General features: G+C 47.7%; 1 protein-coding gene across 1 annotated transcript in view; it reads right to left on the minus strand.

Annotated features, from left to right (window-relative positions):
* The window catches only part of TBX4 (T-box transcription factor 4), a 32357-nt gene extending 8431 nt beyond the window's left edge, over positions 1 to 23926 (minus strand). Inside the window, exons 1-4 of the mRNA XM_057378811.1 lie at positions 23756 to 23926; positions 22855 to 22949; positions 11027 to 11146; positions 9212 to 9359 (exon numbers count right to left, since the gene is read on the minus strand). Coding sequence (XP_057234794.1) covers positions 9212 to 9359; positions 11027 to 11146; positions 22855 to 22949; positions 23756 to 23911 — 519 coding nt within the window. The 5' untranslated portion in view covers positions 23912 to 23926. The remainder of the gene's footprint in view (positions 1 to 9211; positions 9360 to 11026; positions 11147 to 22854; positions 22950 to 23755) is intronic.
* Positions 23927 to 25649: the final 1723 nt, after the last annotated feature.

The raw sequence follows: 25649 nt of genomic DNA on the forward strand, positions 1-25649 counted from the left end.
TTTTATGTCCAGGAGCTCTTCCTGCTCCGTGAYTCCCATGGCCAGGAGAGCTCCGAGCAGCAGCTCCAGGTGCTCCAGCTCGGATGGGAAGCAGAGCATGGAGCTTTTGCTCTCCAACCCCCCTCATGTGCTGCACGTCCCCCTGCCCACAGTAGCTGCTGCATTATGTACCACTTAAATGCAATTTTTACTGTTGACACTTTCCAGACAACCCTCCCCGCTCCCCAAGAGAGACAATGAGGAATTTTTGGCATTTTATCAGCTTTTATCAAGCCTCTGAAGCACTTTGTGGCTGTTGGTGTGCAGGGTGTAGCTCTGAGAGGGTGGGCTCAGGTTTGGGGCTGGAGCCTTTTCTCTGCTTTCATGTATCAGCCACTCACAAAACAAAGCAACACCCGAGGGACGGGGCCTTCAAACGAAGGSACATTTCAATTTTCAGTAATTAAGGGTAATCCAGGCTGATAAATAATGGTTGTCTGGAGCAAAAGTGGGGGTTTGCTGAGCTCTCCTCAGTGTCTCACACTGCCCAGGATGGGTGACTTGTTCCCAGAGCCAGAGCAACTCAGCTTCAGGATGAAGAAATCAACTTCCAACTGAGATTTGCAAAGGGAAAATTAGAACCCCAAGTTTTGATACACCCTGCATGAACAGCCTRTGTTCCCTCTCCAAAGCACAATCCACTGGGATATAATGACCCTTTTAAAAAGATAAATGCATTTTTAATAACATCCTCAAACTCAAAGAGTCCAAATAATTTCCAAATGAACTTCTTGGAGCCTGATRGAAGGATTTAGGAAAGGATTTCTGACAGATGCTGAATGTTTCAGTTGTGGCTGYAAATCTGCCTAGAGTTTCATCATGAAAAAAATCCTAAATGGTTTAATTTTGCCACTGCACTGACGAGGTTGGRCATTTCTGTCCCTTGTACCACAGGGAATATTTTCCCACCTGTCTCAGTGTAATTCCTGTTGGAATTTGAGTGTGTGGCTCCCCGCCAGCTGCACAGAGGATTTCCCACATCTTTTGGGGGGTCAGCAACTCTTCTCTGCATAAAAYCAACATTTCACAGGCTGGAGAACAAGAACTCTGTAATCCCTGTGCATCCAAAATCCCTACAAACCATCCCAAAAATGACCTTCAGCCACAAAACACCGCTTCTTTGCAAAGTGAAATGCCAACAATTCAGGCTAAATAGTTTTCAAGGCTGCTTTGGAAAGCTAAAAATACACAAAACAAATGTAAATTCCACTCCAATGACGAACRTCAGTGGAAAGATTAACTTAAAGAATTGTGTCAAAAATGAGAAGTATTTTAACTGATGGGGCAGAGCAGGCACTGAGCATGACCTAGGAATCCTCAGCATCAAAGGTGGTGCTAAAACAATAACTTTGTATTTTCCTGAAYTTACCTTTCTCATTGCAAGGTCATGGTGAGATTAATTCAGTGTCAGATGCTGCCACTCACATTTTTAAATTATTTTTGTATAAAATGTAGGTAGTTTGGTAGAAGCTGGCTGCTAAAATAAAGTGTTTTGCCTTGCCCTGCTGCTGAAAATAGCTCCTGGTGTGTTGGTTAGAGGGGAATTTTAACATGATGAAAGACAAGAACACAAAATTAGGAAGGGAAATGAGGAAAACAGTGTTTCCTGAGGAAATTTAGGAACACAGGCTCTCTCTGCAACTTGGTGATCTTGTCTATTTACTTASAAAAGGAATGGCCCAGGCATGAATAGTCAATATAAATGAACAATACTATTTTTTATCTATTAAAAAGCGAATCAAAACAAACCAACAAATCAAACAGAAATGCCAACCAGAATCCATCCCTAATGTAGGAATTATTGGCTCAATATTTGCCAAGGGGATTCCATCTCCCACCACCACCATCCCAGTAGTCTCTCTGCCTGGAAAACACACATTTCCAAGGAAAAAAAAAATCAATGCTAAATGTGTGAGCTTACACAAACATAATTTTCATTTTCCTTTCATCCTCCTGTCTCCCTCCTTTGTGCTGCTCACACACTTGCAGCTGGAACCTCAGCTGTTATAGAACTCAACCTCTTCATTTTTTTGGCATTCCTCAGTCAGTAAGAAATGTCAAAAAAAATGACACCATTTGCTCCTTTCATTTAATTTTACTTAGGAAAACAAACTCCTCTAACTTTTAATCTCTCACACTGCTGAGTAATGTGGGCTTCAGGGCTGGAGGGCTTCAGCCAGTTTGCAGGATGGAGCTGAGCAGAGGAAATGGTGCCACATTCCTTGTCACAATGCAAACTTGCCTTGAAATCACCAGTAAAATGTATTTACTTTCATATGAAATTTGGGGAGTTGATTTAAGAGCTCCCTGTTTCGCCAAGGTATCAGATGTCATATGATGCAGTGGTTGCCATGGCGACTCCCCTTTTTATATTGAATAGTAAATGGCTACGAAAAAGCCACATAATTTTATGGTTGCTCCCGGGGGATCACATAACTAATATAAAATCTTGCATTTTAATATATTTTCTGCTTCTTTCTTCCTTCCCTCTATTCTTTCAAAGTGAAAAAGCCTTTGAGCTGAGGCTGGCCCTGGTCCCACATTGGGACTCGGAGCTGGAGCGCGACAGCCCAGAACAAAATCCTGACAATCCTTTTTTTTTTTTGCATGGAAAAAATGGTGTTTTAATCAAAGAGATTCTGCAGAATCATCTCAATTAATATTTAGAGCATTTGGTGGTGTAAACCATCCCAAACTGAAAGGGTTTTAGGAGTGAATGGATTGAAGATGCTCCATCAGCCCCAGAGATGATCCTGGGATGTGTCCWGGGATGTGGGATCAGTCCCCTCTGCTCCCTGGGACTCACAGAACCCTCACCCCAAAGCCATCATTAAAATCACCCCATCATTTACATTGGGAAAGAGCCTTAACATCACCCAGTTCAACCCAAACACTACATTCTCACACCATCTCCAGCAGCTAAAACGTGAGCTCCAAAATTCCCTGCACCTCATCCTATGGATTTCCCCTTTCCAGGGAAGGATTCTCCTTGCTCTGTGGAGGCAGAGACAGGCTGCAGTCCCCAGCACCACGGGCTGGGCTCTCCCCAACAATCCCAGCCCTGCAGGGCAGTGAGGAGCCTCCCAAATCCACACGTTTGTCCTGGCAATCTCAAAARGCTGGAAAATCCTGGGAAAAGGTTCAACATGAGCTCAGACAAACAGTTCCTTAYGAGATGGCCAAAGCTGGGATTGCTGGGTTTTTTCTCTCTCGGTCCTTTTTCATCTCCCATCAGCTGGAATTCAGCGGGTGTTTCCTGGCTTTGGGGGGGATTCCACCTCCACTCTGGCCTGGGAAGGTTTTTTCTGGGCAGACCCCAGGGGTGACCCCCACACTTCTGTCCCCCCTGCACAGTGACCCCTTCCCTTGCCCTTCTCCAGGCCAGCTTCATCCCAAACTAAACCATTTCAGGATCTGCTTCCAGTTAAATTTGACCAAAATCCGCTGCATTTGACTCACACAAACCAGCAATGCAACAAGACAAAGATTTAACAGAGAGAAGTAAATCTTCATTACTCTTAACAGAGAGAAGTAAATCTTCTTTTCAGCCACCAACCCCACTGGCCACTCCTTCCCCAGCCATTTAAATGGAAACCCTGCATCCATTGATCCCTGTGGAACACTCGCCATTCCCAATGGCACACAGCTCTGCTCCTTTCTATTTTTCAGCAAACAATGTAAAACTTCACATTGGATTTTATAATTTATTTGGGCACTGCTGTTTCTTTGATTCTCTAGAATGAATGGTACAAAAAAAAATATAAAAAAAGAAAAAGAAAAAAGAAGAAGAAAAAAAAATCATTTAATGGGCATTCTTTCAGCAGAAGGCTTAGTGATGCTCAGAAAAAAATGCCTGCAAATTTAGGGCAGGCAAGAAGGTTTTTTCAAGAGGGTTTTTTAAATGGACTGAGAAAAAAGGTGGTTTAGTATTGGGAGAGATTTTATATTTATATATGTGTATGTATATATAGATGAATTCTTATATATTATAAATATAAATATAAGTACACATACATATGCATATGCATATACATGTACATATACATATACATATACATATACATATACATACATAAATATAAATATAAATATAAATATAAATATAAATATAAATATAAATATAAATATATAAATATATAAATATATAAATATATAAATATAAATATAAGAAAAATACATATGGCATCTATTCCTTCTATAACTATAAGAAATCATATATATTAAAAAGAAATAATATATGTAAAAAATAGTTATATAAAGAAAATACAAATATATTTTCAGCTAAAAATAAGGATATGAAAAAAGACACCACAGCATTGCTCTGAGGACAAGTGGGGTGAAATTTTGTTTTTCCCCCCCGGACAGGATTTCCCCYGGGAGCTGCYGTGGCCCCATCCCTCCCTCCCTCCCTCCAGAGATCCCAGTGCTGGGGGGAAGCTGCTTCCAAAGCAGCACATAAACCTCCCACCAGCACCCGAGAGGAAACTGCTTGGCCACAAGTCATAAAGCAAACAAATAAAAAAAATTATGAATCAAAATTAGGGTTTTGCAAGATTAGTAGGATGTGAGCTAATTAAAAGTGCCTGAGTGTGTCTGACGGACGCAGGCAGAAAAAGGCTGAGATTTAATTAAGAGAAAAATGAAAAGGAAACCCCAGGACTAGGGGAAAAATTAAGGCTTTCAGTGATAATCAAATAAAACCAAGTGAGCAAAYATTAAATCTGAAGAGAAATAACAAATTCATCAGCATTAAAGAGTAAAGCCAGTAAACAGCAGATTTGGATCAAGAAAGCCAGGAATATCACTTAAAATGTTAATGAGTGGCAGGCCATCTATATGAACCTGTAGCTTTAAACCTCACCTGGTTATATCTCAGAAACTAAAATCAAAGCTTTATTTTAATAGCAGATGAAGTAATTGTGGCAATTAGAAGGCACCAGCAGCAGTCCAGGAGCAAGGCAGGTACAGGGAATGTAACAAAACCAAGCTCAGCAATGCTGTGTTGAGGGGGATTAAATTAAATATCTACTTTTATTTGTCACAACCTTCACTTAATTTCTATTTATTAATTGTCTTCATTGTTTGGTTGGTTTTTGCCCTGCAGGAATACCTGTATGTATTCCAGAATAAATTTATATATTCCTTATATTTGTATTTTTTAAAAGAGAATAATTTCCAATCGATCTGGTCCCCGTTGGAACCTCTCAGGAATACGGATGTGCTGCTCCTGCCCTTTCCAAGCTGGCCTGGATGCAGGAGCTGAGTCCTTTGGCAGAGAGGTTTTGTTTCAGTGGAAACAACAGCACAACAACAGCACAAACCCTCCTGGGATGCTCTTGCTCCTCTCCCACTTTCTGGCTGCCCTTATGTGACTCTGAGTGTCCACAGCCTGCCTAAAATCAGGGAAGAGAGGCCTGGGAATCAGGCTGGGATATTTTCTACCATCCAGTGCACTTTACCTCCTCTGGGTACTGAAAACCCCCTGAGAAGAGAAGGATCCCGGGCTCCTGAGCTGCCTGGAGCCACCAACCCAAAGCCCTTCCCTAAAGCTGACCCTCCTCGTGGTCAGTCCTCCAGCCAATGCCCAAAAGGCTTYCCCATGTCCTCCCTGCAGCAGCTCCAACCCCCTGAGCATCCTTCACCTGCCCACAGCTCCATAAGGACCATCTCAMAGGCACCTTCCACCCTCTGTGTACTTCCAACCTCTAAAGAAAGTGGAATTGTGTTCATGAGGATTTATCACTGTGGAGAGACACACTTGCTATTTTCCCATATTGCCCTGAACCAGTTTTCTAAAGGAATAGAGGTGTTCTGTTCCCCTTTCCAGTAGAGGGGATTTTTGTGCATTTTGTASAGCCGAGACCATCCAGAATATCTGTTAGCACAAAATAACCTGCAGTGATGGAGTTATTCTGTTTTTCACCTGGAAAACACAGCCAGGTATTTCCCAGGCATCATCCACAGGGGATGGGCAGGGGATGTGCCATCCTTGCTGGCACTTACAAGATTATTTTCACCTCTGCAGCTGCCCTGGTACTCCCGTGGCACAGAGAGCAAAGTGCTGGCCCTGCCAGAATCCCCCACGCTCATAATCACTCAGCAGCCCCACGTAAATCAGAGGCTCTATCAGGCTGATTATCTCTGCATGTAATGCTTTGAAAATACATAAATTCAGATTTCACTCTAAGCATAGGTGGCTTACAATGCTTTCTTTGGGATCAGATAGACCTCACTGTAGCTAAACATTACAGTGGCTGCTGATTTCTTAATCCATTCTCAACATGAAGGTTGCTCAGTTGTTAAGCCTGGTGTGAAAGAAGCCTTTCATGGATGAAAAATCCCCCCGGAGCAAAATATACAGCCCACGTTTTCAGGCTGTGGTGTGTGAGCTGGGCACGGGCTTACCTGCCACAAAACCTGCTCAACCAGAGGGGTTTGAGGCAGATTACACAGCTCTGAATTTGTTCTTCCATAAAACCCGCTTGGTTTTACGTGTCTGCATTGACAAATGCCTCCCATGCCTCTGAGTGTAACTAATAATTTCCCACAACAGATAACGGGCTGGGGGAAGCAGCAGGAGTGGGGTTTGTGAGGCTGGAGAAGAAGGGCTGGGTGTCAGGGAGAGAGGCTTTCCCACATCCTCAGTACGGGAAATAATCTCCAATCTAATTCCATGATTGCAGCAAAGGCTTCAACTCCACGCCATATTCATTAAGATGTTTATCTCCCTTATTTTAAGCCTCAAATGTGCCTCCATTTCTTCTGGGGCTGTTGACCCTGATATTAAGCAGATATTACAGTGCACAGAGTCAGGGCATGGATTCACTTCTTGATGAAATAATGAGGAATTTCTGCTGCCTGTTTTTCAGGTGAGATTCCAGAGGAGCTGAGCCTCATGTAGGGATGGGGACACTGCAGTGGCCCAGGGTGCCAGGGTGGGTGACCCAGCACAGCTCTGCCTGGGCAGCTGCCCACACACCAAAAAATGCCCCAGCCAAGGCTGCAGAAACCCTCACTGCACGCGGTTTTGAGGTTTGGAGGAAATCAAAGACAAAAGGAAACGCGGGCAGGCTCCGCTGGCGCACGGGAAGGCAAACAAACCCTGYGGCTTTGCTGCCTTGTTTTTCTTAGGGAGCTTTAAGAAAGTGTTTGCAGTCGMTGGGAACAAATTCCTAGAAATGAGAAGCTGTTATTATTCCTAACGTAATGCCTTCGTGGGACAGGCCCTGCCCRGCCCAGGGACATCATCCCAAATGGGCTCATTCCCCTCTCCAAGTGCAGAGCCCAGCTCTCCTCATGAGCACCACAAAAAGTGGGCACCACATCTCCAAAAATAATTAATTTAGAAGCCTAACAAGGAGCTGTTTGAAAAGGGGTCAATCCCATTTAGCCACGCAGGTTGTCAGTGAATTGAACAGCAAACCAGGCACTTAAAATAGATTATTTCAGGCATTTCCCTGTTAATGTGAGAGGGAAGGTGCTGGGCTGTGGTGCAAGGCTGGCATGGACCGAGGGCACTGAGCAGGACTCATCTGCATCCCCTGCATCGTGGATATCACCCCAAAACCCAAACCAGAGCCCCCAGTCTCACTAGGGAAACTTTGTGGGAAGACAAGCAGGCTGTTCATTGGAAAGGCGAGGCAGATTGGTGGTGTTTTAAAATCTTCCCCGTTAAAATGCAGCGTTAAAATCTCAGTTTAAAAATGACAAAGTCAGGAAAAGCAAACGTTTAAAGTTGCAAAACCAACACGGCACATCCTGTTTGTTTTACAGCCACATCGCACATCCTGTATGTTTTATGGTTTRCATTTTACAGCATAAACAGTCGTATATTAAGCTGCAGACTTAACCAGGAGAAAAACACTGAGGGAAAAAGTGCCACGTGCAAAGCCAGCGGGTCGGGATGGCACCAAAACGGTGGCAGAGGTGGCTTTGTGTCACTTTTACTGGYCAAGCCCTAACGCAGTTGATCCATTTAATTTCCGTGGTGCTTCCCCCCTTGAAGGGGAGCAGAGATGGGCTGTGATTAATACCAGCAGCGTTAAACGGAGCCTTTGAAGTTGCCACATGTTTCAGTGGGGTCAGTAGGTTGGGGAGGGGGTCAGGGCCGGCGCGGGCTGGGTTATCACCGGGTCCCTGCCAGAGCCCGGCTCAGCCGTGGCACCGGCGACGCGCGGCACTGACGAGCGGCTTTTGGAGGCTCCAAATTTGTAAAAAATCAGGAACACCGGCAAAAATTCGGGATTTTTAGCAGCGTTTCAAACTGATGGGATCATCCTGCCTCTGGAAKCAAGCCCCTAAAGCTCCAGCTGATTTAGCTGTGTCAGAATTGCGCTTTCTGGATGGTTTTRGGAGGCATTGGGACGTTGATTCCAAGTGAAAACCTGCTCTTTAGAGACTCCATGTGCATTCATTTTGAGCAAGACAGATACACCCCTTCCCACTCTGCATCCTTCTGACAGCCTCCCTTGCCCCCAAACTGCTGCTGCTTAAAACACCATCAGGTTAATAATACAAATTAGATTCTCTTACCTGTAGTACAAGGAAGAGCTGACAGCACTAAGCTTAGAAGGATTTTAAACTCCCTCTTCCCTTCCTCCCACCAAGGATGGTTTATTTTTACGTGGCTTTCAGTTCAAACTGTGCAAACCAGACAGGTCTGTGTTTTTATACGGAGTATCTGAGCACTCACTCTCCTGGCAGACTGGAAGGGCCCTTGGTCTGAGTTATTAAAGGCACTGGGGGTGATAACTGTGTGCTTCCCACCTCTGCATTCCCAACACACATGAATCAAGATTTTCCAAATAAAATACTTCATCTTTTATAGTCTTGCCAAAGTCAGCTTGGAAAATCAGGAGTTTTTGCAACCTGTTTCTGTGAGCTGCATGTGCCACGTGCTGGGCTCAAAATCCTGCAGCGCTGCCTGGAAAGGTCCCGAACATAAAGGAGAAAGGTGACATCCAGCAGGACACAACTAAACCAGTCATGGCTGCATTTCCAAGAGCAGGGGAAGYACACAGACCCCTCCCTTGGCATTAAACACCCCCCACAGCACAAAATGATGTTGTTCCTCATTATTAAATTAACTGTGATGTCCTACCCAGCACCTCAGACACAAACTCGGCATTGCAGGCCCACTCTGCCCAAACCCCGTGCAGAATGTGTCTCTTACGTGTCCAAARGGATCCAGGTGGTTGTTGGTRAGTTTGAGCTTCTGGAAGGACACCAGCTGCCTCATCCAGTGGGCTCCTGTGGCCGGGGAGTCRGGGTGCACGTACAGCCTGCCCGGCATGGCCGGCTCAGCCTTYCCAGCCACCATCCTGCAAACACAGAGGGACAATTGCATCACCTCAGCAGCGGGCACAGCCCCAACATGGGAGAGCTTTTTGTCCTTGGACTCATCCCAGCCACCCTCCTGCCACCCCTGGACTCCTCCCAGCCACCCTCCAGCCACCTCTGGGACATGGGAACTCGGGGAGGTTCCTGMTGCTCATGGGGGTTTTTGGGATCCCTGTTTGATCATCACAGGCTGGCAGTGTAACCCCATCCTTGCTCCCACATGGAATTTATTAGGGCCACATTGTCACAATTGTTGCCACATTGGTCAAGGAGGAAAGCTCCTGTGGGTTTTTGGAAGCTTTCAAAGCCCTTTCTGCAAAGGGAAATGGCCCCTTACAGTTCCACAGCAGAAAGTACCTGTGGTACCCGCGTGGCTGTGCCCTTCACAGCCAGGCAGGGCTCCCACAGCCTTTCCCAGTGGGAAGGGGCTTCTCTCCACTCCAGAGCTGCTCCCAGAGCCCTTCCCAAGCATTTCCCCTTGCCCCACACCACCAGCAGTTCTCATGGACACAAGGCCCAGCCACGAGACAACATCTCATGGCAACGCCCTCATTACTCCACATTGTTCTCCTCTTATAAAACCCCAATAAATGCAATATTACCAAAAACAACAGAAACTTTCCAGCAGCAATAAAAGGAAAAGGGGAAACAGCTCTAGGGCTGGCAAAAMTGAAATTAAACAGAGTTAATAACTATCCATCATCTCGGGTTTAATGTYTGAAACACACACAGTGGCCACCGTGGTGCAGAGACCCTCAGTCCACTCCTCTTACCCAGYGGCATTCCAGGACAAAAGCTCACGGAAAAGGGATTTTTTTTTTTAAACTAAAGCAGCCCTAATGTACATGTAAATTATTACTGCTTTCTGGGATGTCACCAGGCTCTTTCTCTGTGAAATTTTCCATTGCTTTKCTTTTCACCAGGCGGCAGCCGGTGGAAGGGTTTGAGAAAACCACAGCGAATAGTGGCAGTGAGGCAGGCTGCCGGGCATTTTTGGGGGGAAAAAATCAAAAGAGAAAACAACACGTTTCCTTTGTCAGAGAGCAARAATCCCAGCTGCCTCTTGGGTTAGTAACTTTGCTGAGAAAGGAAGGGAAAAAAACCAGAAGAAAATAAGGGCTCTGAGTAAACCACCCCACATTTCGTTTTATGGCTGCCCTCCTAAAAGCAAAATATTACTGTAGAAGAAAGGAATTTTAAACTTTTCTTGAGTYACATAGAGACCTAATTTTGAGGGCCAAAATGGACTGTTAGATCATCCTGTTCAGCCTCTGGTACAAGGCAGGCTGTGGCTTTRCCCTCCTATACTGCACGTGGCCAGACAACCTGTGCTTAGCCTAAAGCATCTCCACCAAAAAAACTCCCCAGCCTAGAGCATTTTGGGGATGGACAGCCCACCATCCCCAGCAGCACTTTTTTCTAGCAGTTAGTCATCCAGCCTGTTAATAATACTTCATTTTATATTTGTCTGGTTTAAACTGCCAGCCCTGGCTCTTGTGTCYATCATTGCTCCACCAAAGAGAGCTCCAGAATTTTGGTTCTCTCCCCTGGGAAGGTGTTTCTGCTGGTTTTTGAGTTTCCACAACAAATGATTGATTCAATTGCAGTTTTCTTATGGAAAAGCAGGCAAACAGAAGTGTTCTCTTACCATTTATTGTCACAGAATTTGTACCGATGGTCATCAGCTGGGACGATGTCAATCAGCAAAATGTACTTGGTCTTGGGGTTCATTCCGGTCACCTTGACCTTGTAACTGGGAAACATCCTCCTTGGGAAAAGCAGAGTTSTCACATTAGTGAGTGATGGGAGCACTGGAACTGATGGAAATTCGAAGCAGCACCCCAAAGAGCAGATCCACCATCAGAAAAATTCACACAAGGACAAATGAGCTACAAAATATTATTGCTGCTTTTGTCACCTGAATTAAACTCACTCTTCCCAGAGCATGTGCCAGTGCAAAAAGGGGGCACAAATATGGATGACGATATAGGGAGGAGGGCTATGGGCCAGTGCCAGGAAAAGGAGGGTGCAAAGGGATACTGGGGGGGTCAACACACCCCTGTTTGAGGGAGGCTGGGACAAGAGCCCTGCAGGAGGCTCTATCTGGCTTATGGCAGCCAAAAAATTGCTGATTTCTTGCTGCTATGGAAGTGCTTGAAAAGTCAGGACACCTGACTACATTTCAGAAGAAACTGAGCACAAGCTTTGTCACTCATAGAATCCCAATATCCACCAGGTCCCACCACTACTCTTGTGCTCCCTCCAAAAGAAAACTGAAGATCAGCAAAGCCTGGGGGAGACAAAGGGTTAAACCCTGTGGTGGTGCAGACTGGCCTTGCTGGATTTCCYAAATTCACAGCACACCCATTAAACCTTGTCGGGGCCAGAAGCACGGCAGAGCTTCCCACCAAAATGTGCCCGTCCCACTGATTTAACACCAACTGCAGCAAACAACACCAAACCAGAGCGTCACAAAAACCAGTGCATCACTAAAGAACACTCACACATGTCTTACAGACCTAAAGAGTCTTTGTGGTATAAAATAATACCTTTTTATAAAGCAGTGGCTGTGAAAACAGCAGATTCCATCACAGTCTCGTCTTGCAATCCAAGGGAGATTGCCCTAATGGATACTGACACTGCCATGGGCTTCCCAATCCCTGGAGGCCGCCTCAGCAGCCAGGATTTACAGGATTAGGCACTTCACATCCTCAGAGTAACTATTTTYTTGGCTCCATCTTCCCCACCTCCTCCTCATCCAGTAAAAACACCCAAGYCAATAGAGCAAACTGGCTCACCACAGCCTTCCAGCCACCGGCCAGGACACAAAGTTCTGCTTCCCAACGGCACATGGGGATGGAGGATGAACATTGCCACATCCCCGAGTCATTCTCATTACGTGAATTAAATGAAGATGGGCCCAAATCCTGATGTCATTTCTCCATCAGACATGGAGGTCACTTTGTCCCCCACTTTATCCCTCCTTTCCTGAGCCGGTCCAGGTCTGCAGCACCATTTTGTYGCAGCTTGGGGAGAAGGCAACAAAATGGGCCCTGTTCAAAATCGTTTCAATTGACTCTTTTAACCGCCCTGCATAAATTCCAGATGTTTACCATGTAATTAGCCCGGACTAAAAAGGGGTGGTTTACCAATGTCCCTCTTTGATTTTCATTCATAAACTCTGCACTCCTCTTAACCTTGTCCTCCTACAGGTAAGCACCTGGGTAAATACAGTAGGACATTTCAATTTGTGAATACACAGCCCAATTCACACATTGAAAAAAATTGTATAAGGAATCCAATCTGAATGCCAAGATTTTTTTCTTTAAATTAGGCCTTAAAATGGCATTTAAAAACAAAACAAAAAAAAAAGAGGAGAAATTGATTAAAAACCAGAAACAAGATGGACACAATTTGACAGTTTGTTGTACCTGCATTGGGGATTTTTATAACATCGAGCTTCTGAATTTCTTTTTTCCTCAATCATTTCATTTACYGTAGAACATCCAAGCTGCTAAAGTAGCTGAACTGATATATTGTAAATGTTAAGTGCTTTTTTAATGGCATTTAAAATTAAGCTTCAGCATATGGAGTTCATATAGCATGGACATGCCTGAGTTTATAATGTTCTTTAGTATAGCCCTCTAAAATAAATACAAAGAGCCAAAGTACTACTATAATATATACAGCTGAAATTCTTTAAGGATAACAAATGGGGACTCACATCTGATTGAAGGTGTTGCTTAACTTGCAAACCACTCACTATCTCGCAGTGGTAGCATTGTACTCAGCAGTCCACAGACCCAGCTACAACCAAGTTTGCCAACTCTCCGCATTCTTTTCCAGGAAAACACGGGTAGATTTTAGTAATTTGGCTGTGCATGGACATTTCATCATTATTATTAGCTGCTGCATTTTGGCCTTAAAGAAAAAATATGCGACTAATGTGCTGTCCAGGGACTTGTCAGTTTAATTTTCTTAATGAAAACATATTTCTCAACCCTTTGGCAGAGGCTAGTTTAGTAAATATCTCTTTGCAATATGATACAAACATGGGTTGTGCATTTCTGGTGGGAAGGCATGACAAACCCGAGAGCTGGGGCCAAGGAAATGCAGTCATAGAGATTGAATTAAAACGAAGGGGGAAAAGAAAAAAAGCAAGAGATACCTAATATCATGTCCTGGCCCTTATTAAATGTCCCATTTGAAAGAAAGGAGCAGAAAACCACAGCGAAGGCACCGGGCTGCACCAGCCCTGCCTGGGAGCGAGGCAGAACCTACAGTGGCTCTATAGAGCTCCCTGTCAGCCCTGGGAAGGGGCCAAAAACCTGCCTGCTTCCCCAAATTTACTGCAGGTCAATGGAGCTACTCACAGSCACGAGGAGCTGCAGCTCGGCAGCAGCTCTGCACAAGCAGCCCCTCTGGCAGCTCGGCGCAGGCAGCAGCTCCGGGCGGATGGGCGGCTCCGCCGAGGATGCTCCGCTCCGGCCAGCTCCTGGACAATAGGTTGCTTCATCATCCATTGCTCGGGGACCGGCAGAGGCACAAGAATCACCCAGTGCTGCAATAAAACTTGCCAACGTCTTGCCAAGCTCTGGGAAAGCTCAGCCTGGCTTTGGTGGGAGGTCTGAAGCAAGACGCGGGCAGAGCCTTGKTTTACYCACCCTCCTTCCCGCAYGGCTCCAAACYGGGGGAGAGCTTTGCTGAGCAGAAACTGGGGACAAAAACTGGRAATTTGGGGSTTYCTGGGGAGCGTRTGCAGGCARGTGGCATCTCACCCCCAGGGCATCTCCTGTGCCAAGGGCAGCTGCAGCTCTGCCTGGGCAAACAGGGCRGYTCAGCGAGTTCARTGATGGCACAAGTGCAGCACAGCAAAACCCAACTCTCAGGCGACGTTTGAGCCACCAGTACTCAAGAGACAAATTGCAGCAACTCCTGGCCTCATCATCATTTGTTCAGACCCAAAACCTGTTTGGACACAGTGTCCATGGGCTGCAGCAAACRCCCTGAACATGCCAATGACAACACCATCTTTGGGTGAGAATGCCCAGCACTGGACTAATTTCTTCCAATCTGTACCCATTATTTTGAAAGCCACACCGGGGTGTGTCCAACCCAGCAGCACACCTTAGGGGAGGCAGCAGGGCCACAGGGAACAGGAGCCACCAGCCAGCCCCAGCCCCACAGCTCCCCTGCCCACCCAGGGACCAGCCACGAGACCTCAGAGCATCTGTGTGATGCACGAGGGATGCACCACAAGCAGCCAAGCACCAGCAAAACACCAATTTTTTGCTGGTGACTCCAATTCTGGGCACATTTAAACCAATTTCTCCTTCCTCAAGCTCCAGTCAGAGCAGAAGGGACCATCCAGACTCTCCAGGAATGTCCTGAGGGTCTTGTGTGCCCCTCAAAGCTCTCTGCTGGGTGACCCGGACAAGCACGTTCCTGTCCCACTCCCCACACAGGGATAAAGTGCTGTTGTGCCATGGCAGCACTGCCCATCACAGGGCAAAACTTAAATCAGATTTTATGTTCACAAGAGAAAAGCAGCCTCTAAGGAAACGATCATGGGGAAAGGCTATGGTGCCTCCTGGGTGAACAGGACACCTCATATGGCACTAAAATGCCACAGTCTGGCACCCAGGCACTGGGTGATGCCCTGGGGAGGCAGAGGGGCTGAGCCTGGCTCTGGGGATTGTGGGCAGTGGGAGCAGGGCTGGCATCACCAGAGCTTGGCACCACACTGTCACAGCYCCGGCTAAACCCTTCCCTGCAGATGAAATGTAGCAAAACCAGTAAAAGCCAGGAAAATAAACAAGCAGCACAATTCCACAGGCCTCCCAAGCTTCAAAGATGATGTGCTAGTGAACTATTTGTTCTGATAATGAAGCAGTCACTGCTTAGCTAAGTTTATGCTAGGCACATTTTATCTCTACATGATATTCACAAATTGTTTTAAAATGAACTGTTAGAATAAGCATCTCTTGTTTATTTATTTATACTATTACTATCCAATCCCCTTAACCGTGGAGCAGCTGCTGACATGGAGCCAAAGCTTCTATTATGTTCAAACAAAGTTTAATTGATGTGTAATTGGCTGGTTGGGTTTGGAAGTGAGTGATAAGAGGAAAGCTTTGCTTTCCTTTGGGGCAGCAGTTCCCAGCCTTTCAGGCTCTCCAGGCTTGGCAGCTTCCTGGGCATCTCATGTGTGTTTTAATCCCCAAATGAGCAGGTCTGGTGGATCCTGAAGAGATGGGTGGCTGCAAGGCTCCCATGTCCAATAAAACCTTATTTTTTGGGCAGGGGACTGCAAGCCAGGAAAGTGGAGAGAATCAGAGCTGACTGAAGAGCTCAAATAMTCATCTGAGCAGTGGCTGTGCTGTGCCATGCTCCACATCAGGGACAGGCACCTCACCACTCTCCTGCTCACCAGGATTTAATCTGACCTTCTCCACTCAGATGCCAACATTCCCGATGTCCCTATGGATGCGTTAGCTGGGAAGGGATGTCCCTGACAGGGTAAGCAGGGAAGATTTGGGGAATTCAACYGGWATTCCYATAARGAAAAYTGCATAGAGAAAAGGCACSKGGKCAACTCAAGCCATGTCCTCAYCAAAAGCTRTCCTGAAGTCCATGGATTTATGTGGACTGGTGCCCATTGAATGTCCCTGATGTCAGGATGATCCTTCAGACACTATTGAATGCTTCYTTCTGTCCCTTCAAGAGGGTTAAAAGATCCCCAAGCACTTCAGCAGCTGAAATTGTATTTTTTAAGACAGTAAGACAAATGTTTCCAAAGACAGACAGAGAATTTACAATCCTTGCTTTTGGGGTGGCCAAGTAAAGCAACGACTGGATTTTTAGAAGCTCCTGTCTGGCTGTCTCTGAGAAGGTGCTGCCTGGGGCATACCAAGCTGCAGAAGGATCAGAAAAACAACTGCTCACTCAACATCTTGGTTAACAAAGATTGTCATGGCTGAGCAACCACCTCCTGAGAACCTGCTGATCACCTCCAGTGATGGTTTCAAAACACTAAGGCACATGATATACCTGCATCCCTGATAATGACTAATGTAGCCCAAATTCTTCTTGAGAATTGGCCATGGCTGCTTGAGGATGCTTCTTGTCTTCATTTTCAGAAGGGAAAAGAATGGTGTGCAGAGGCTTCAAGAGCTATGTCTCCATTCTGATGACCTTTCTTTGTTTTTTTCTAATTTCCCTTCTTTTGACAAGTATTTCTTCCACTGACTTAACGCATCTTTAAAAATAATATTCTCCAGGGCAGATTAAAACAAATTTGGGGATGTCAGCTGTTTCTTTTAGCCTTTTAAATGGCATTTCCTTTTTGATAGATTCTTGCTTTCAGAAAATACTTTAAAGAGATCAAAGAGTTTTTCAACAGGGTCCCATTTTCCCAGTGTATCCTAACCCTCAGTCCCTTATTTCTCTTATCACCCACGCCACTCGGTTATGACGCTCTGTATACAAAGTAAGAGCAGTTAACTTTGAAGTGCTGGATTAGCCCATGCCAGATCCTTGCCTCAGAATAACAAACAATACAGGTTCAACAGGAGTTCTCATCAGTAGTTCATTTTTCAGCCCCAAATTCACTGTCACTAACACAAGCAACATTGAACTCTCAGTCTATGGGCAGATAGGAGAGATTTATCTGGTGGCAGGACCATGACCTAGTGATGAGAAGGTCAGACAGTTAAGGGATTTTTATATTTTGGAATGGTGAGGTTGTATTTTTTTCTTCTGGCTAGCACATCTAATTTTTAAATAAAACATTGTTTCTCACATACTTGAGAACTTGGTTAGCTGCATGGCTGCTTTCATGATCTAGAAACATTTCCTCTCTTTGCCCCACGGTGATTTGAGGCACGGGCAGGCTCCCACCATGGGGTGCTTCTCCAGTGTTTYCATTCTGCTGCACTGAAGTTGAGCAGAGAAGGTCCCAGCGTGCTGGAGATGGGAGAGATGGTGCCAGCAGCACCAGCAGCACCAGCAGCACAACACAAAGGTGCCTCAAGGAGAACCTGAGCAAGGGTGTGGTCTCCAACAGCATTTCAGGGCAGGTTTGCTCCTTCTCCAGCCCAGCTCCCTCAGCAGTTGAGCCCCTCCTGCTCCATGGAGGAGCAGCCTTGGCACTGGTGGAACCACAGCCCCTGTGCCCAGGRGCCTTTTGTGCAGCAGCAGAGCCCAGCTATGGCTGGGACCTTCCCCAGTCTGGGCTTCACCAGAGCCTCCTCACCCTGTCACAGCTCCGATGTAAGGACAAGCAGGGAGAGATTTGGGAACACCCTTAACTGTGAGCATCTCATGTCTTTGAAAAGGATTGCTGCTTGAAGAGAAAAGAGTATCAGGAACCAAACTCACATCCCTGCCCTCCTCAGCATGCACAAGCTCTGTCTCCCTTGCCAAAGCTGTCGACAACTTCAGCAGCACAGCCAAGCCCAWTGGAGTTTGCTTCTGCTCTTTCTCTAAAAGCAGGAGTTTGAACAGGGTAATTCCAGGACCCCAAATTTAGGAGCAAGCAGATCAAACATTCCTCAAATATCTATTTTATTTCTACTTTCTAAATTGACGGCTCACATTCCATCGTTGATCTYGGATATTAAGGTTTGCTTTTGGATCAAAAACCTTCAGCAGAAATTCTTGTAACTGCCTCAAAAGATTCTGGACAAATATTTCCCTTTAATTGTAATGAGAACTGGGCATCCATATGCCCTACAGAGCCATGGAAAATTTAACTTTTAAAGGATTATTCACACAGGAAAGCTGCACCAGCTTAGCCAAAGCATTTATACTTTTTCAGACCTTGATGTCCTAAAAACTAGTTTTATTTTGGTTTACTAAAGTTGATTAGGAACAGATTTTTTTWWAACTGAAATAAGCCCCTTTTAAAATGAAACTTGAACATCTAAAGGGGGTTTTGCGTCTTTTCCACACATGCAAGCTGCTTTATTGATTCTATTTTTTTACCTCAGCAGTATTTTCCTACATATGCTTCTTAAAATCTGCTTCCATAGAGACCAAAGCTGTCTTTGTACCTGTGCACAACCTGCACGCCAGCCAAAACTCAAATTCTCAAATTCAGTATCTTGAGACTCCTGTTACATCTCAGGGATGGCTCTGCTACCACAGGGAAATGACACATTATTTTCTCTTCAGGAACTGCTCACAAAAAATGTGACCAGACATCCTGTGAACTGGCATTTTTTATTGATTAGACAAAAGCTTTATCAAATTATTTGTCCTTGGTAATACCTGGATAGAAATTACAATGCTGCAAAGACTGGCACCTTGGAAAAAAACCTAGGGAATAGCTGAATAAATAATCTAACAGAAAGAAGAAATCCTGAGCCAGGAAKACTGTGGAAGCAAAGATTAATTTCCAGCAGAAATAAAGTCTGAAAGAGGAGATTTCACAAAGAATTTTTTGCCACGAGCTGCAAAAAAAATTACAATTGTTCAGTTAAATAACAGCACAAAAACCCAAGAGGATGAAATCAGAAAGCTGGATTTCTAATGAAGTCCCTCATTTGCTTTTTGCTTTCCCCATCCCTTTTACAATTTCACAACTACGAAATTCCTAAAATCCCACAGGAAAGGTGTGCACCCTGCTAGGACAGAGCAATGTCCCCACAGCAGGACAGCTCAGGGGGGAACAATCCAGACATGCACCTCCTTCCTCTAATGCACCTCTCACCTTTATTACCATCTAGATTGATCTGATTAATTTGATTTAATGGGACCTCATCCACTGGAACTTTTAGTGGTGGTAATGGGAGATGTTTAGATTATTTTTTTTGTTAAGTCTWTTTTATTGGGTGGGGAGGGATTTTTTGGTTGGTGCGTTTGGTTTTGGAGGGGGTTTTGTTTGCTTGTTTTAACACACACACGCACATATATATATGTGTGTGTGTATACATTCACAGGAGGGGGTGTGAACAATTATTTCCAAARCCAGGCACGCACAGCTCGATGCGGGTGCTGGGCTGATTCCGCTGTCCCTGGGAAGCCACGCTGGGAGCAGCGATGGGAACCGGGAGCGGGGACCGGGAGCGGCCGCCCCGCCGGGGCTCGGGGCTGCTCACAGCCCCCTGAACAACGCGGTTCCCTCTGAAACCACGAAAAACCTGCCCTGCAAAATTCCCCTCACGTTCAGAGCCTGAAGGGATCACGCGTGGCSGCGTTTCCTCTCCTTCCCCTCCGGTTCGGGCAGCCCGTGGGTACCCAGCGCTCCGGGAAGAGCCGGGGACGGGCAATCTCGGCACCGCATATATTCAGCCTTTTAAAACTATCAACAGATAATCCTCTGGAGGAGAAATCCGTAATTAGAGAGAACCTCAAAGGGGAGGGAGGAGAGGAAGGCTCTGAGTGATGGAGCCGGCGCCCATCCTGCGGGCGCTGCCACGGGTGCTCTGAGGAGGGATCCGAGTGCTTTTCTCCAAAGTTCAGGGAACTTTGCTAACATAAACTTTTTATCTTTTGATGATCCTTTTAATATAAAATAATCTCTTTTTTTCCCCTCCCACAATGAAGCAGTCGGACATTAAAAAGATAGCGAGTGCATTTTAAAGATGTTTCCACTTTATAAATCAAACTTTCTTGGCAACAACATGATTTCTATTTCAATGCTGAGCTTGCTGTGTTCTCCTAATATCTCCTACAGATCAGTCCTAAGAGGGAGTAATAATCCCCTAAAGTAATTCTCAGCCCTAAATTCTCGATAATTTATAGTTGACTCGGTCTGTGGAGCTCTACAAAGAATGAAACAAATGACTCCCCCTTTCCCCCCCAACTAAGTTATCAATATTTGCCTTGTTTATACAAAAAAGCTATTTTACACCATTGCCATGGAATTAGCGCTTCCGCTGAGCTTTACATTTCCTCTCCATTCAGTGAACTTGTCATTAAAGTCACTCCTTTTTTTTGTTGTTTGAAATTTAAAAATCAGGCTTCCATTTCTTTTCGTTTGTGCCCCTTGAGGTCAGACAGACCTACATTTAAGTGATTTCAACTAACGGCATTCAGGGCCATCTCTGTGCCTGCTGGGAGGGGGATTAGAGTCCTAATTAGTGCCTGCAATTAGCCGCTTTCCCTCTTTCCACACCCCCCCAATGCTAAATGCAAGTGCACACAAATCTCCATTAACCATCGGGTTTTTAATTGGGTCAAGAGGAGGTTTATTATTGCGACCCTCTATTTAAATAGCTTGGGTAAAATAAAATCTGCATGAAGTATTAATTTTCATTTTGTCCTTTGCATGGGGATTAGCAGCAGACTGCAGCTCGTGGGCTGCCCTGCCCTCACTCAGCACAAACACGAGTGGCTCAGCCTGGCATCGCTCTGAACCGAGACTCGAGTCACCAAGGAATTTTAAGTTGTTCGATTTTCCGGCTGTCCTAATGCTAATTATTTTGTGTATTTTTGCAGTCGATGTTGCTGCAGCGCCCAGCCCGGGCTGGGAGGGACAGAGCCGGGTCCAGGCACCGGCAGCGCGGGGGCTGCGGTCCCGCTGCGGGGGCTCCGGGGCTGGGCGGCTCGTGCCTCGTTGCTAAAAACCTGCTAAAAACACCGTAAAAAGCCCTCGCCCTGTATTTTGACATCATTTGCATTTGAACCCGAAAAAAAGAGATTCTTTTGTTTCGTGTTATTCATCAGCATTTCAGCCATTTCTTTCATTGTTTTTTAAATTCAAAACTGTTCATAAAAAAAAAATGAATTCTCTTAGCTCGACGGCTCTTCACTGATTTTCATAAACGGAGAATTTGGCTCGTGTAACTTTAAAAACCCAACGTTTTGTACATCTTGGGGTTTCTATCCCCCATCCCATCCTCCCGAAAGGTGACTATTTGTGCACTGCCAGCTCCACCGGACAAGGAATGTGGGACTGAGCCCTATCCATRTGGAGTTGTTTAAATAACCCACGTTAAGACTTAGAAAGAGATAACATGCACGTTTGGGAAGCTTAGGGTCTAGAATTTGGTAAAGATATTACACGTCCCTGCACAGACACACAGATACTATAAATTAAGGGTGAAATATTTGAGGTCTTGATCCCCTCATCTGAGCTGACTTAGGGAGCAGACCTAKCCAAATGAATCCGGCTCTTCCCATCAGCAGACGCTGCAGAACAAGCCCTGAGATTTTATACACCAAAATAGGGTGTGATAGGGACAGGGTTACCTGCACGATCACTTCATAAACAGCCACATAGCAAATAAATGGAAGATTCCCGGGATGCACACCCCCTCTCCAGCGGGACTAATGGGAATATTTCTCTTATTAGAGTACAGCTTCCCTACACCTACCAGCTGCTGCACGGATCAGCACTGCCGGGATGGAGGAAAGGAGAGGGAAAGCACTCATCGATCCCAAAAATCCAGTGCCGAGGGTTGGGTGCTGGGTCTCACAGTGTGAGCAGCTAACAGGGGAGAAAACTCACACACAGATACACACACACACACTCCACGAGCCCCTCCGCCCTCCACGAAGGATCAGAGAGCACAGAGAAATCAAAACTTCACAGAAATTATTTGCAGGATTTTTTTTCCTCTGCTTTCTCTCTCTGTGTCCATCTGCACAGTTCTCTAGCCTGGTGTAAAACACACAATCGGCAGGGCATGGCAGAAGTGCTCAGCGGTGCTGGAATTAAATTTGAATGCCTCAATTTTTCTTTCCAATGGCAGCAGCAATGTGAGCCCGCTGCCGCAGAAGCCAAGGGCAGATACTTTGGTGCCCACAGTGACACCCGGCTAATTTTCTTGGGAATTATCTGATTCCCAAGCCCGTGRTGGTCTGAGGTTTAATTCTGATGCTTAATTTTCTGACATTAATTCTACCATCTCCCACCAGAGCAGCCCGGGCGGGACAGGAGCCCTGAGCAGACACAGGGGTGGGTTCTTCGGGGAACTGAAGCCTCTGTGAGACGCTGGGCTCTCTCCCGGATCTGGGTATGCACACTGAGGMGGCTCTGATTTAGTAAAAATCATGATTTGTTTCCAAAGGAAGAGGGATTTTCCCCCTAAAAGTAGCAGCCGTTTATCTTTCAGTTCTGAGGTTAAAAGAACCTTCATACTGCTAAGTACCATGCAAAGTACCCCAGCACAGATCTTGGTGCACGGCACAGAAAAGGGAAAGGGATTTGTTTTGTGGGGGAAAAAAAATAAAGGCACAATTATTCTAATACCCTAATTTAAAAATATTTTTACAAAATAATTACCAGAGAGAATCGGGACTAAATGTTTCAAATGACTCTACAACATTATCTTGCATCCACAGTCCCACTGATGCACTCAAATACATTCACTGTTTACATTGAAAAAATTATCTTACTGAAATCTGCAATCACAATAAAGTTTTTTAAATGCCACTRATTGTGACAGCTCTGCAAAACCCAGTCTTGGCAAACAGGGACATTTCATAGAGATCAGAAGCAATACAAGTTTGCAGGGAATTTTCACTAACCTGCCTGCTTTGGTTATTATCATTTCTGTGCCAGCTTCATGAAATTTCTTCCATAGCTCCTTCTCATGGAGATAGACTTTGATATTTTCTATTGTCTGTAAAAAAATTAAGATAATGAGAACAGCAAGAAACGATGGAGAAAAGCTGAGAGAAGGGTTGGGAAGGGCCGTGGAAGGGCTGGGATGGGGACACCCAGAGCCCACGCTGCAGCCAAGGCTCCAGGCGAAGCCACCAGCCTGTGCAGGAGGAGGATGGAGTCTCAAAAATTCCACTGYCCTTTGCCAAAAGTAAGAGAAACAAACTGAGGCCGGTTTTAATTGYAGACTTTCACAACCAGGCAGGATACTGCGGCCAAATTAATTTTTTTTTTTTCCCTAGGGGAAAAAAACTCTGTTGGGGCAGACTCGCCCTAAGGCTCCCAAAAACAGGGCCAGGAGCAGCGGCGGGGAAAACGGATCCACGCCCAGGGCCGCRCTTTGTGCACGGGTTCGTTCCGCGGGATGCCGGGGACGTCGCAGAGGCGCGGCCGAGCGCGGGGCGAAAGCACAGAAGCCGCGTTTTATTTAGGGATGGAAGAAACCCCAGTGAATCCCCCTCCGGGCCGGATCCCCGGGAGGAGCGGTGGCGGCTCCACCACCCGTCGGGCCCTGCCGGCCGCGGCTTTCGGCGCTCGGATTCGCCCTTGAAAGACCTGTGCACCGACGGCAGGCGCGGGGCGGCCTGCTTTGGACAGGGAAAATAAAACATAATAATAACAATAATTTCAAAAAGAAAAGTGAAGAAAAATGCGCTTTCCTGGCAATCGTGTTAGTGGGGAAGATGCGCGATCGCGGGCCGAGCTGGTGGCGGGGATGAGGGCGCAGCCGGGGCAGGGCAGGACCCGGGGCCGGCCGGTGCGTACCTGCTCGGTGTCGGGGAGCTGCGGGCTGCTGAGCGGCGTGGTGCTCCCCCCGGCTACGCCGAGGACGGGGGAACCGGCGGAGGTGTCCGCATGGCCGGGCGCGGGGGCTGTTGGAAACCCTTCCTCGGTTTCAGACAGGCTTTTCTCCTGGAGCATTTCCTTGGGGGAGAGAGGCTCAACGTTAGTTCGCGGAACCGGGGGCCGCGTCCAACCCCGGCCCCTCGCCCAGCTCCGGGCACGGCCACCTGCGAGGTCAGACCGWCCCGGCCCGGCCCGTGGTCTTTCCTCGGCTGGCGGCAATCGGCGACACAGGGATATGGCACCGCCAGCCCCGGGGGAAGCCGCTGTGCCCGGCAGAGCCGGGCCGGGCCCGCCAGCCCCCGCGGGGGAGCCGCCCACGCGTGGCTGMGCTCCCGTTTGAGGCCAGGGCAGCTCATCTGTGATGTGGCCGCAGCACGCCAGCCCCGACTCTTTCTCCTCTCCCCTCCGGTACCCGTCGGGGAGGGCAGCCCGGCCMGGTCGGTCACTCTGCCCCGTCCCGTCGGGGCTGTGGGGGCTCCGCGACGAAGTGCTGCGGCGGAGCCGAACGGTGTAAACAGGCGGAGTGCTGGGCTCCGAGATAAAAGGGCCCCTCTTAAACTTGGACGGAGACTGGGAAAAGCCAATAAAGATAAGGCCTGACAGCTCCGCCGGGGCTGCCGCGCATCAACGCCGACTTTTACAGCGCGGAGAGACGCGGCCGCCCGCCCCGCTTGACGGACGGACGGACGGCAGCGGCGGTGAGGAGGAGAGCACCTCCGAGGAGGCTGCGGGGTGCCGGTCCCGGGGACCGAAACCGGCGCTGGCCGCGGACCTGCGGCCCCCGAGGGAGGCTCCTGCCCCGGCCCACAGCCCCGSTCCCTGCCCCGAGCCGCCAAGGCCGAGCCGCTGTTCGGGACAGCGATGGTGTAGTGAGAGAGCGGGGCTGGGACCCGAAACTCCAGCTCCAGCAGAACTCCAGGGAGAGCGGGACTAGGATCCCAAATTCAAGCTCCAACAGAACTCCGATGAGAGCAGGGCTGGGACTCCCAGCTCCAGTCCCAYCAGAATTGCAGGGAGAACTCCCGCCGAGCAGCCGGAGAGCCAGCCCGGCTGTTAGCGAGCGGACACGCATACCCCAGTGATCAGCCGCAGTCCCCGGGACAGGGAGCACTCAGCGGGAAGCACGGTACGGGGCCCGGTGTCCCCAGAGCTCCGCCGGTCCCTCCGCCCGGCTCGGAGTGTCGGGACGGGGCGGTCCCAGCTCGGCCGGGATGCGGATGATTCCCGGCGTCCAACCGCACCGCGGAGCCGGGTGACCGGGAGGGCACAGGTGGGAGGTGACCGGGTGGAGGAGGGTGACCCGAGGGCCAGGCTCCAGCCCCGGACTGGGACCCCGGTGCTCCCGGCACCGAGCAGGTTGGCTGGCGGGGAGCAGCGGGGCAGGCTGGCGGCGGTGTCCCGATACAGGCCGGGGCTCGGCGGGCTGCAGGGAGCCCCGCACCCTTGGACGCCCCGCTTCCTCCCGTCCTTCCCCCCGCACCCCGGGAACTCACACGGCCGGCCGAGGGGCAGGAGGCGCAGCGGGGGGCTCCGGGCTTGGCCTGGGGGCGGCTGCGGCATGAAGGGCATCCGCGGGGCGCTCAGGCCGGGAGCGGCTCCGCGGCCCCCGATGGCAGCGGCGTGCGGGGCATCCCCCGCTGCGCGGATTCACTTTCCCTTGATCTCGGCGGAAAATGTTCCATAAAGATCCAGTTTGGGGCCTTTCGACTCCCTCCCTCTTTGTCTCCCCCCCCTCCCTTTTCCCTTCCCCTCCTGTTGCTGACGTTGCCGCTGTCAATCACATCCCCTTACACCGACTCTGGCCCGCTCCGCC

Source organism: Malurus melanocephalus, unplaced genomic scaffold (assembly GCF_030028575.1).
Source record: "Malurus melanocephalus ecotype Western Australia unplaced genomic scaffold, MMel_1.1 scaffold_376, whole genome shotgun sequence".
NCBI lineage: Eukaryota > Metazoa > Chordata > Aves > Passeriformes > Maluridae > Malurus > Malurus melanocephalus.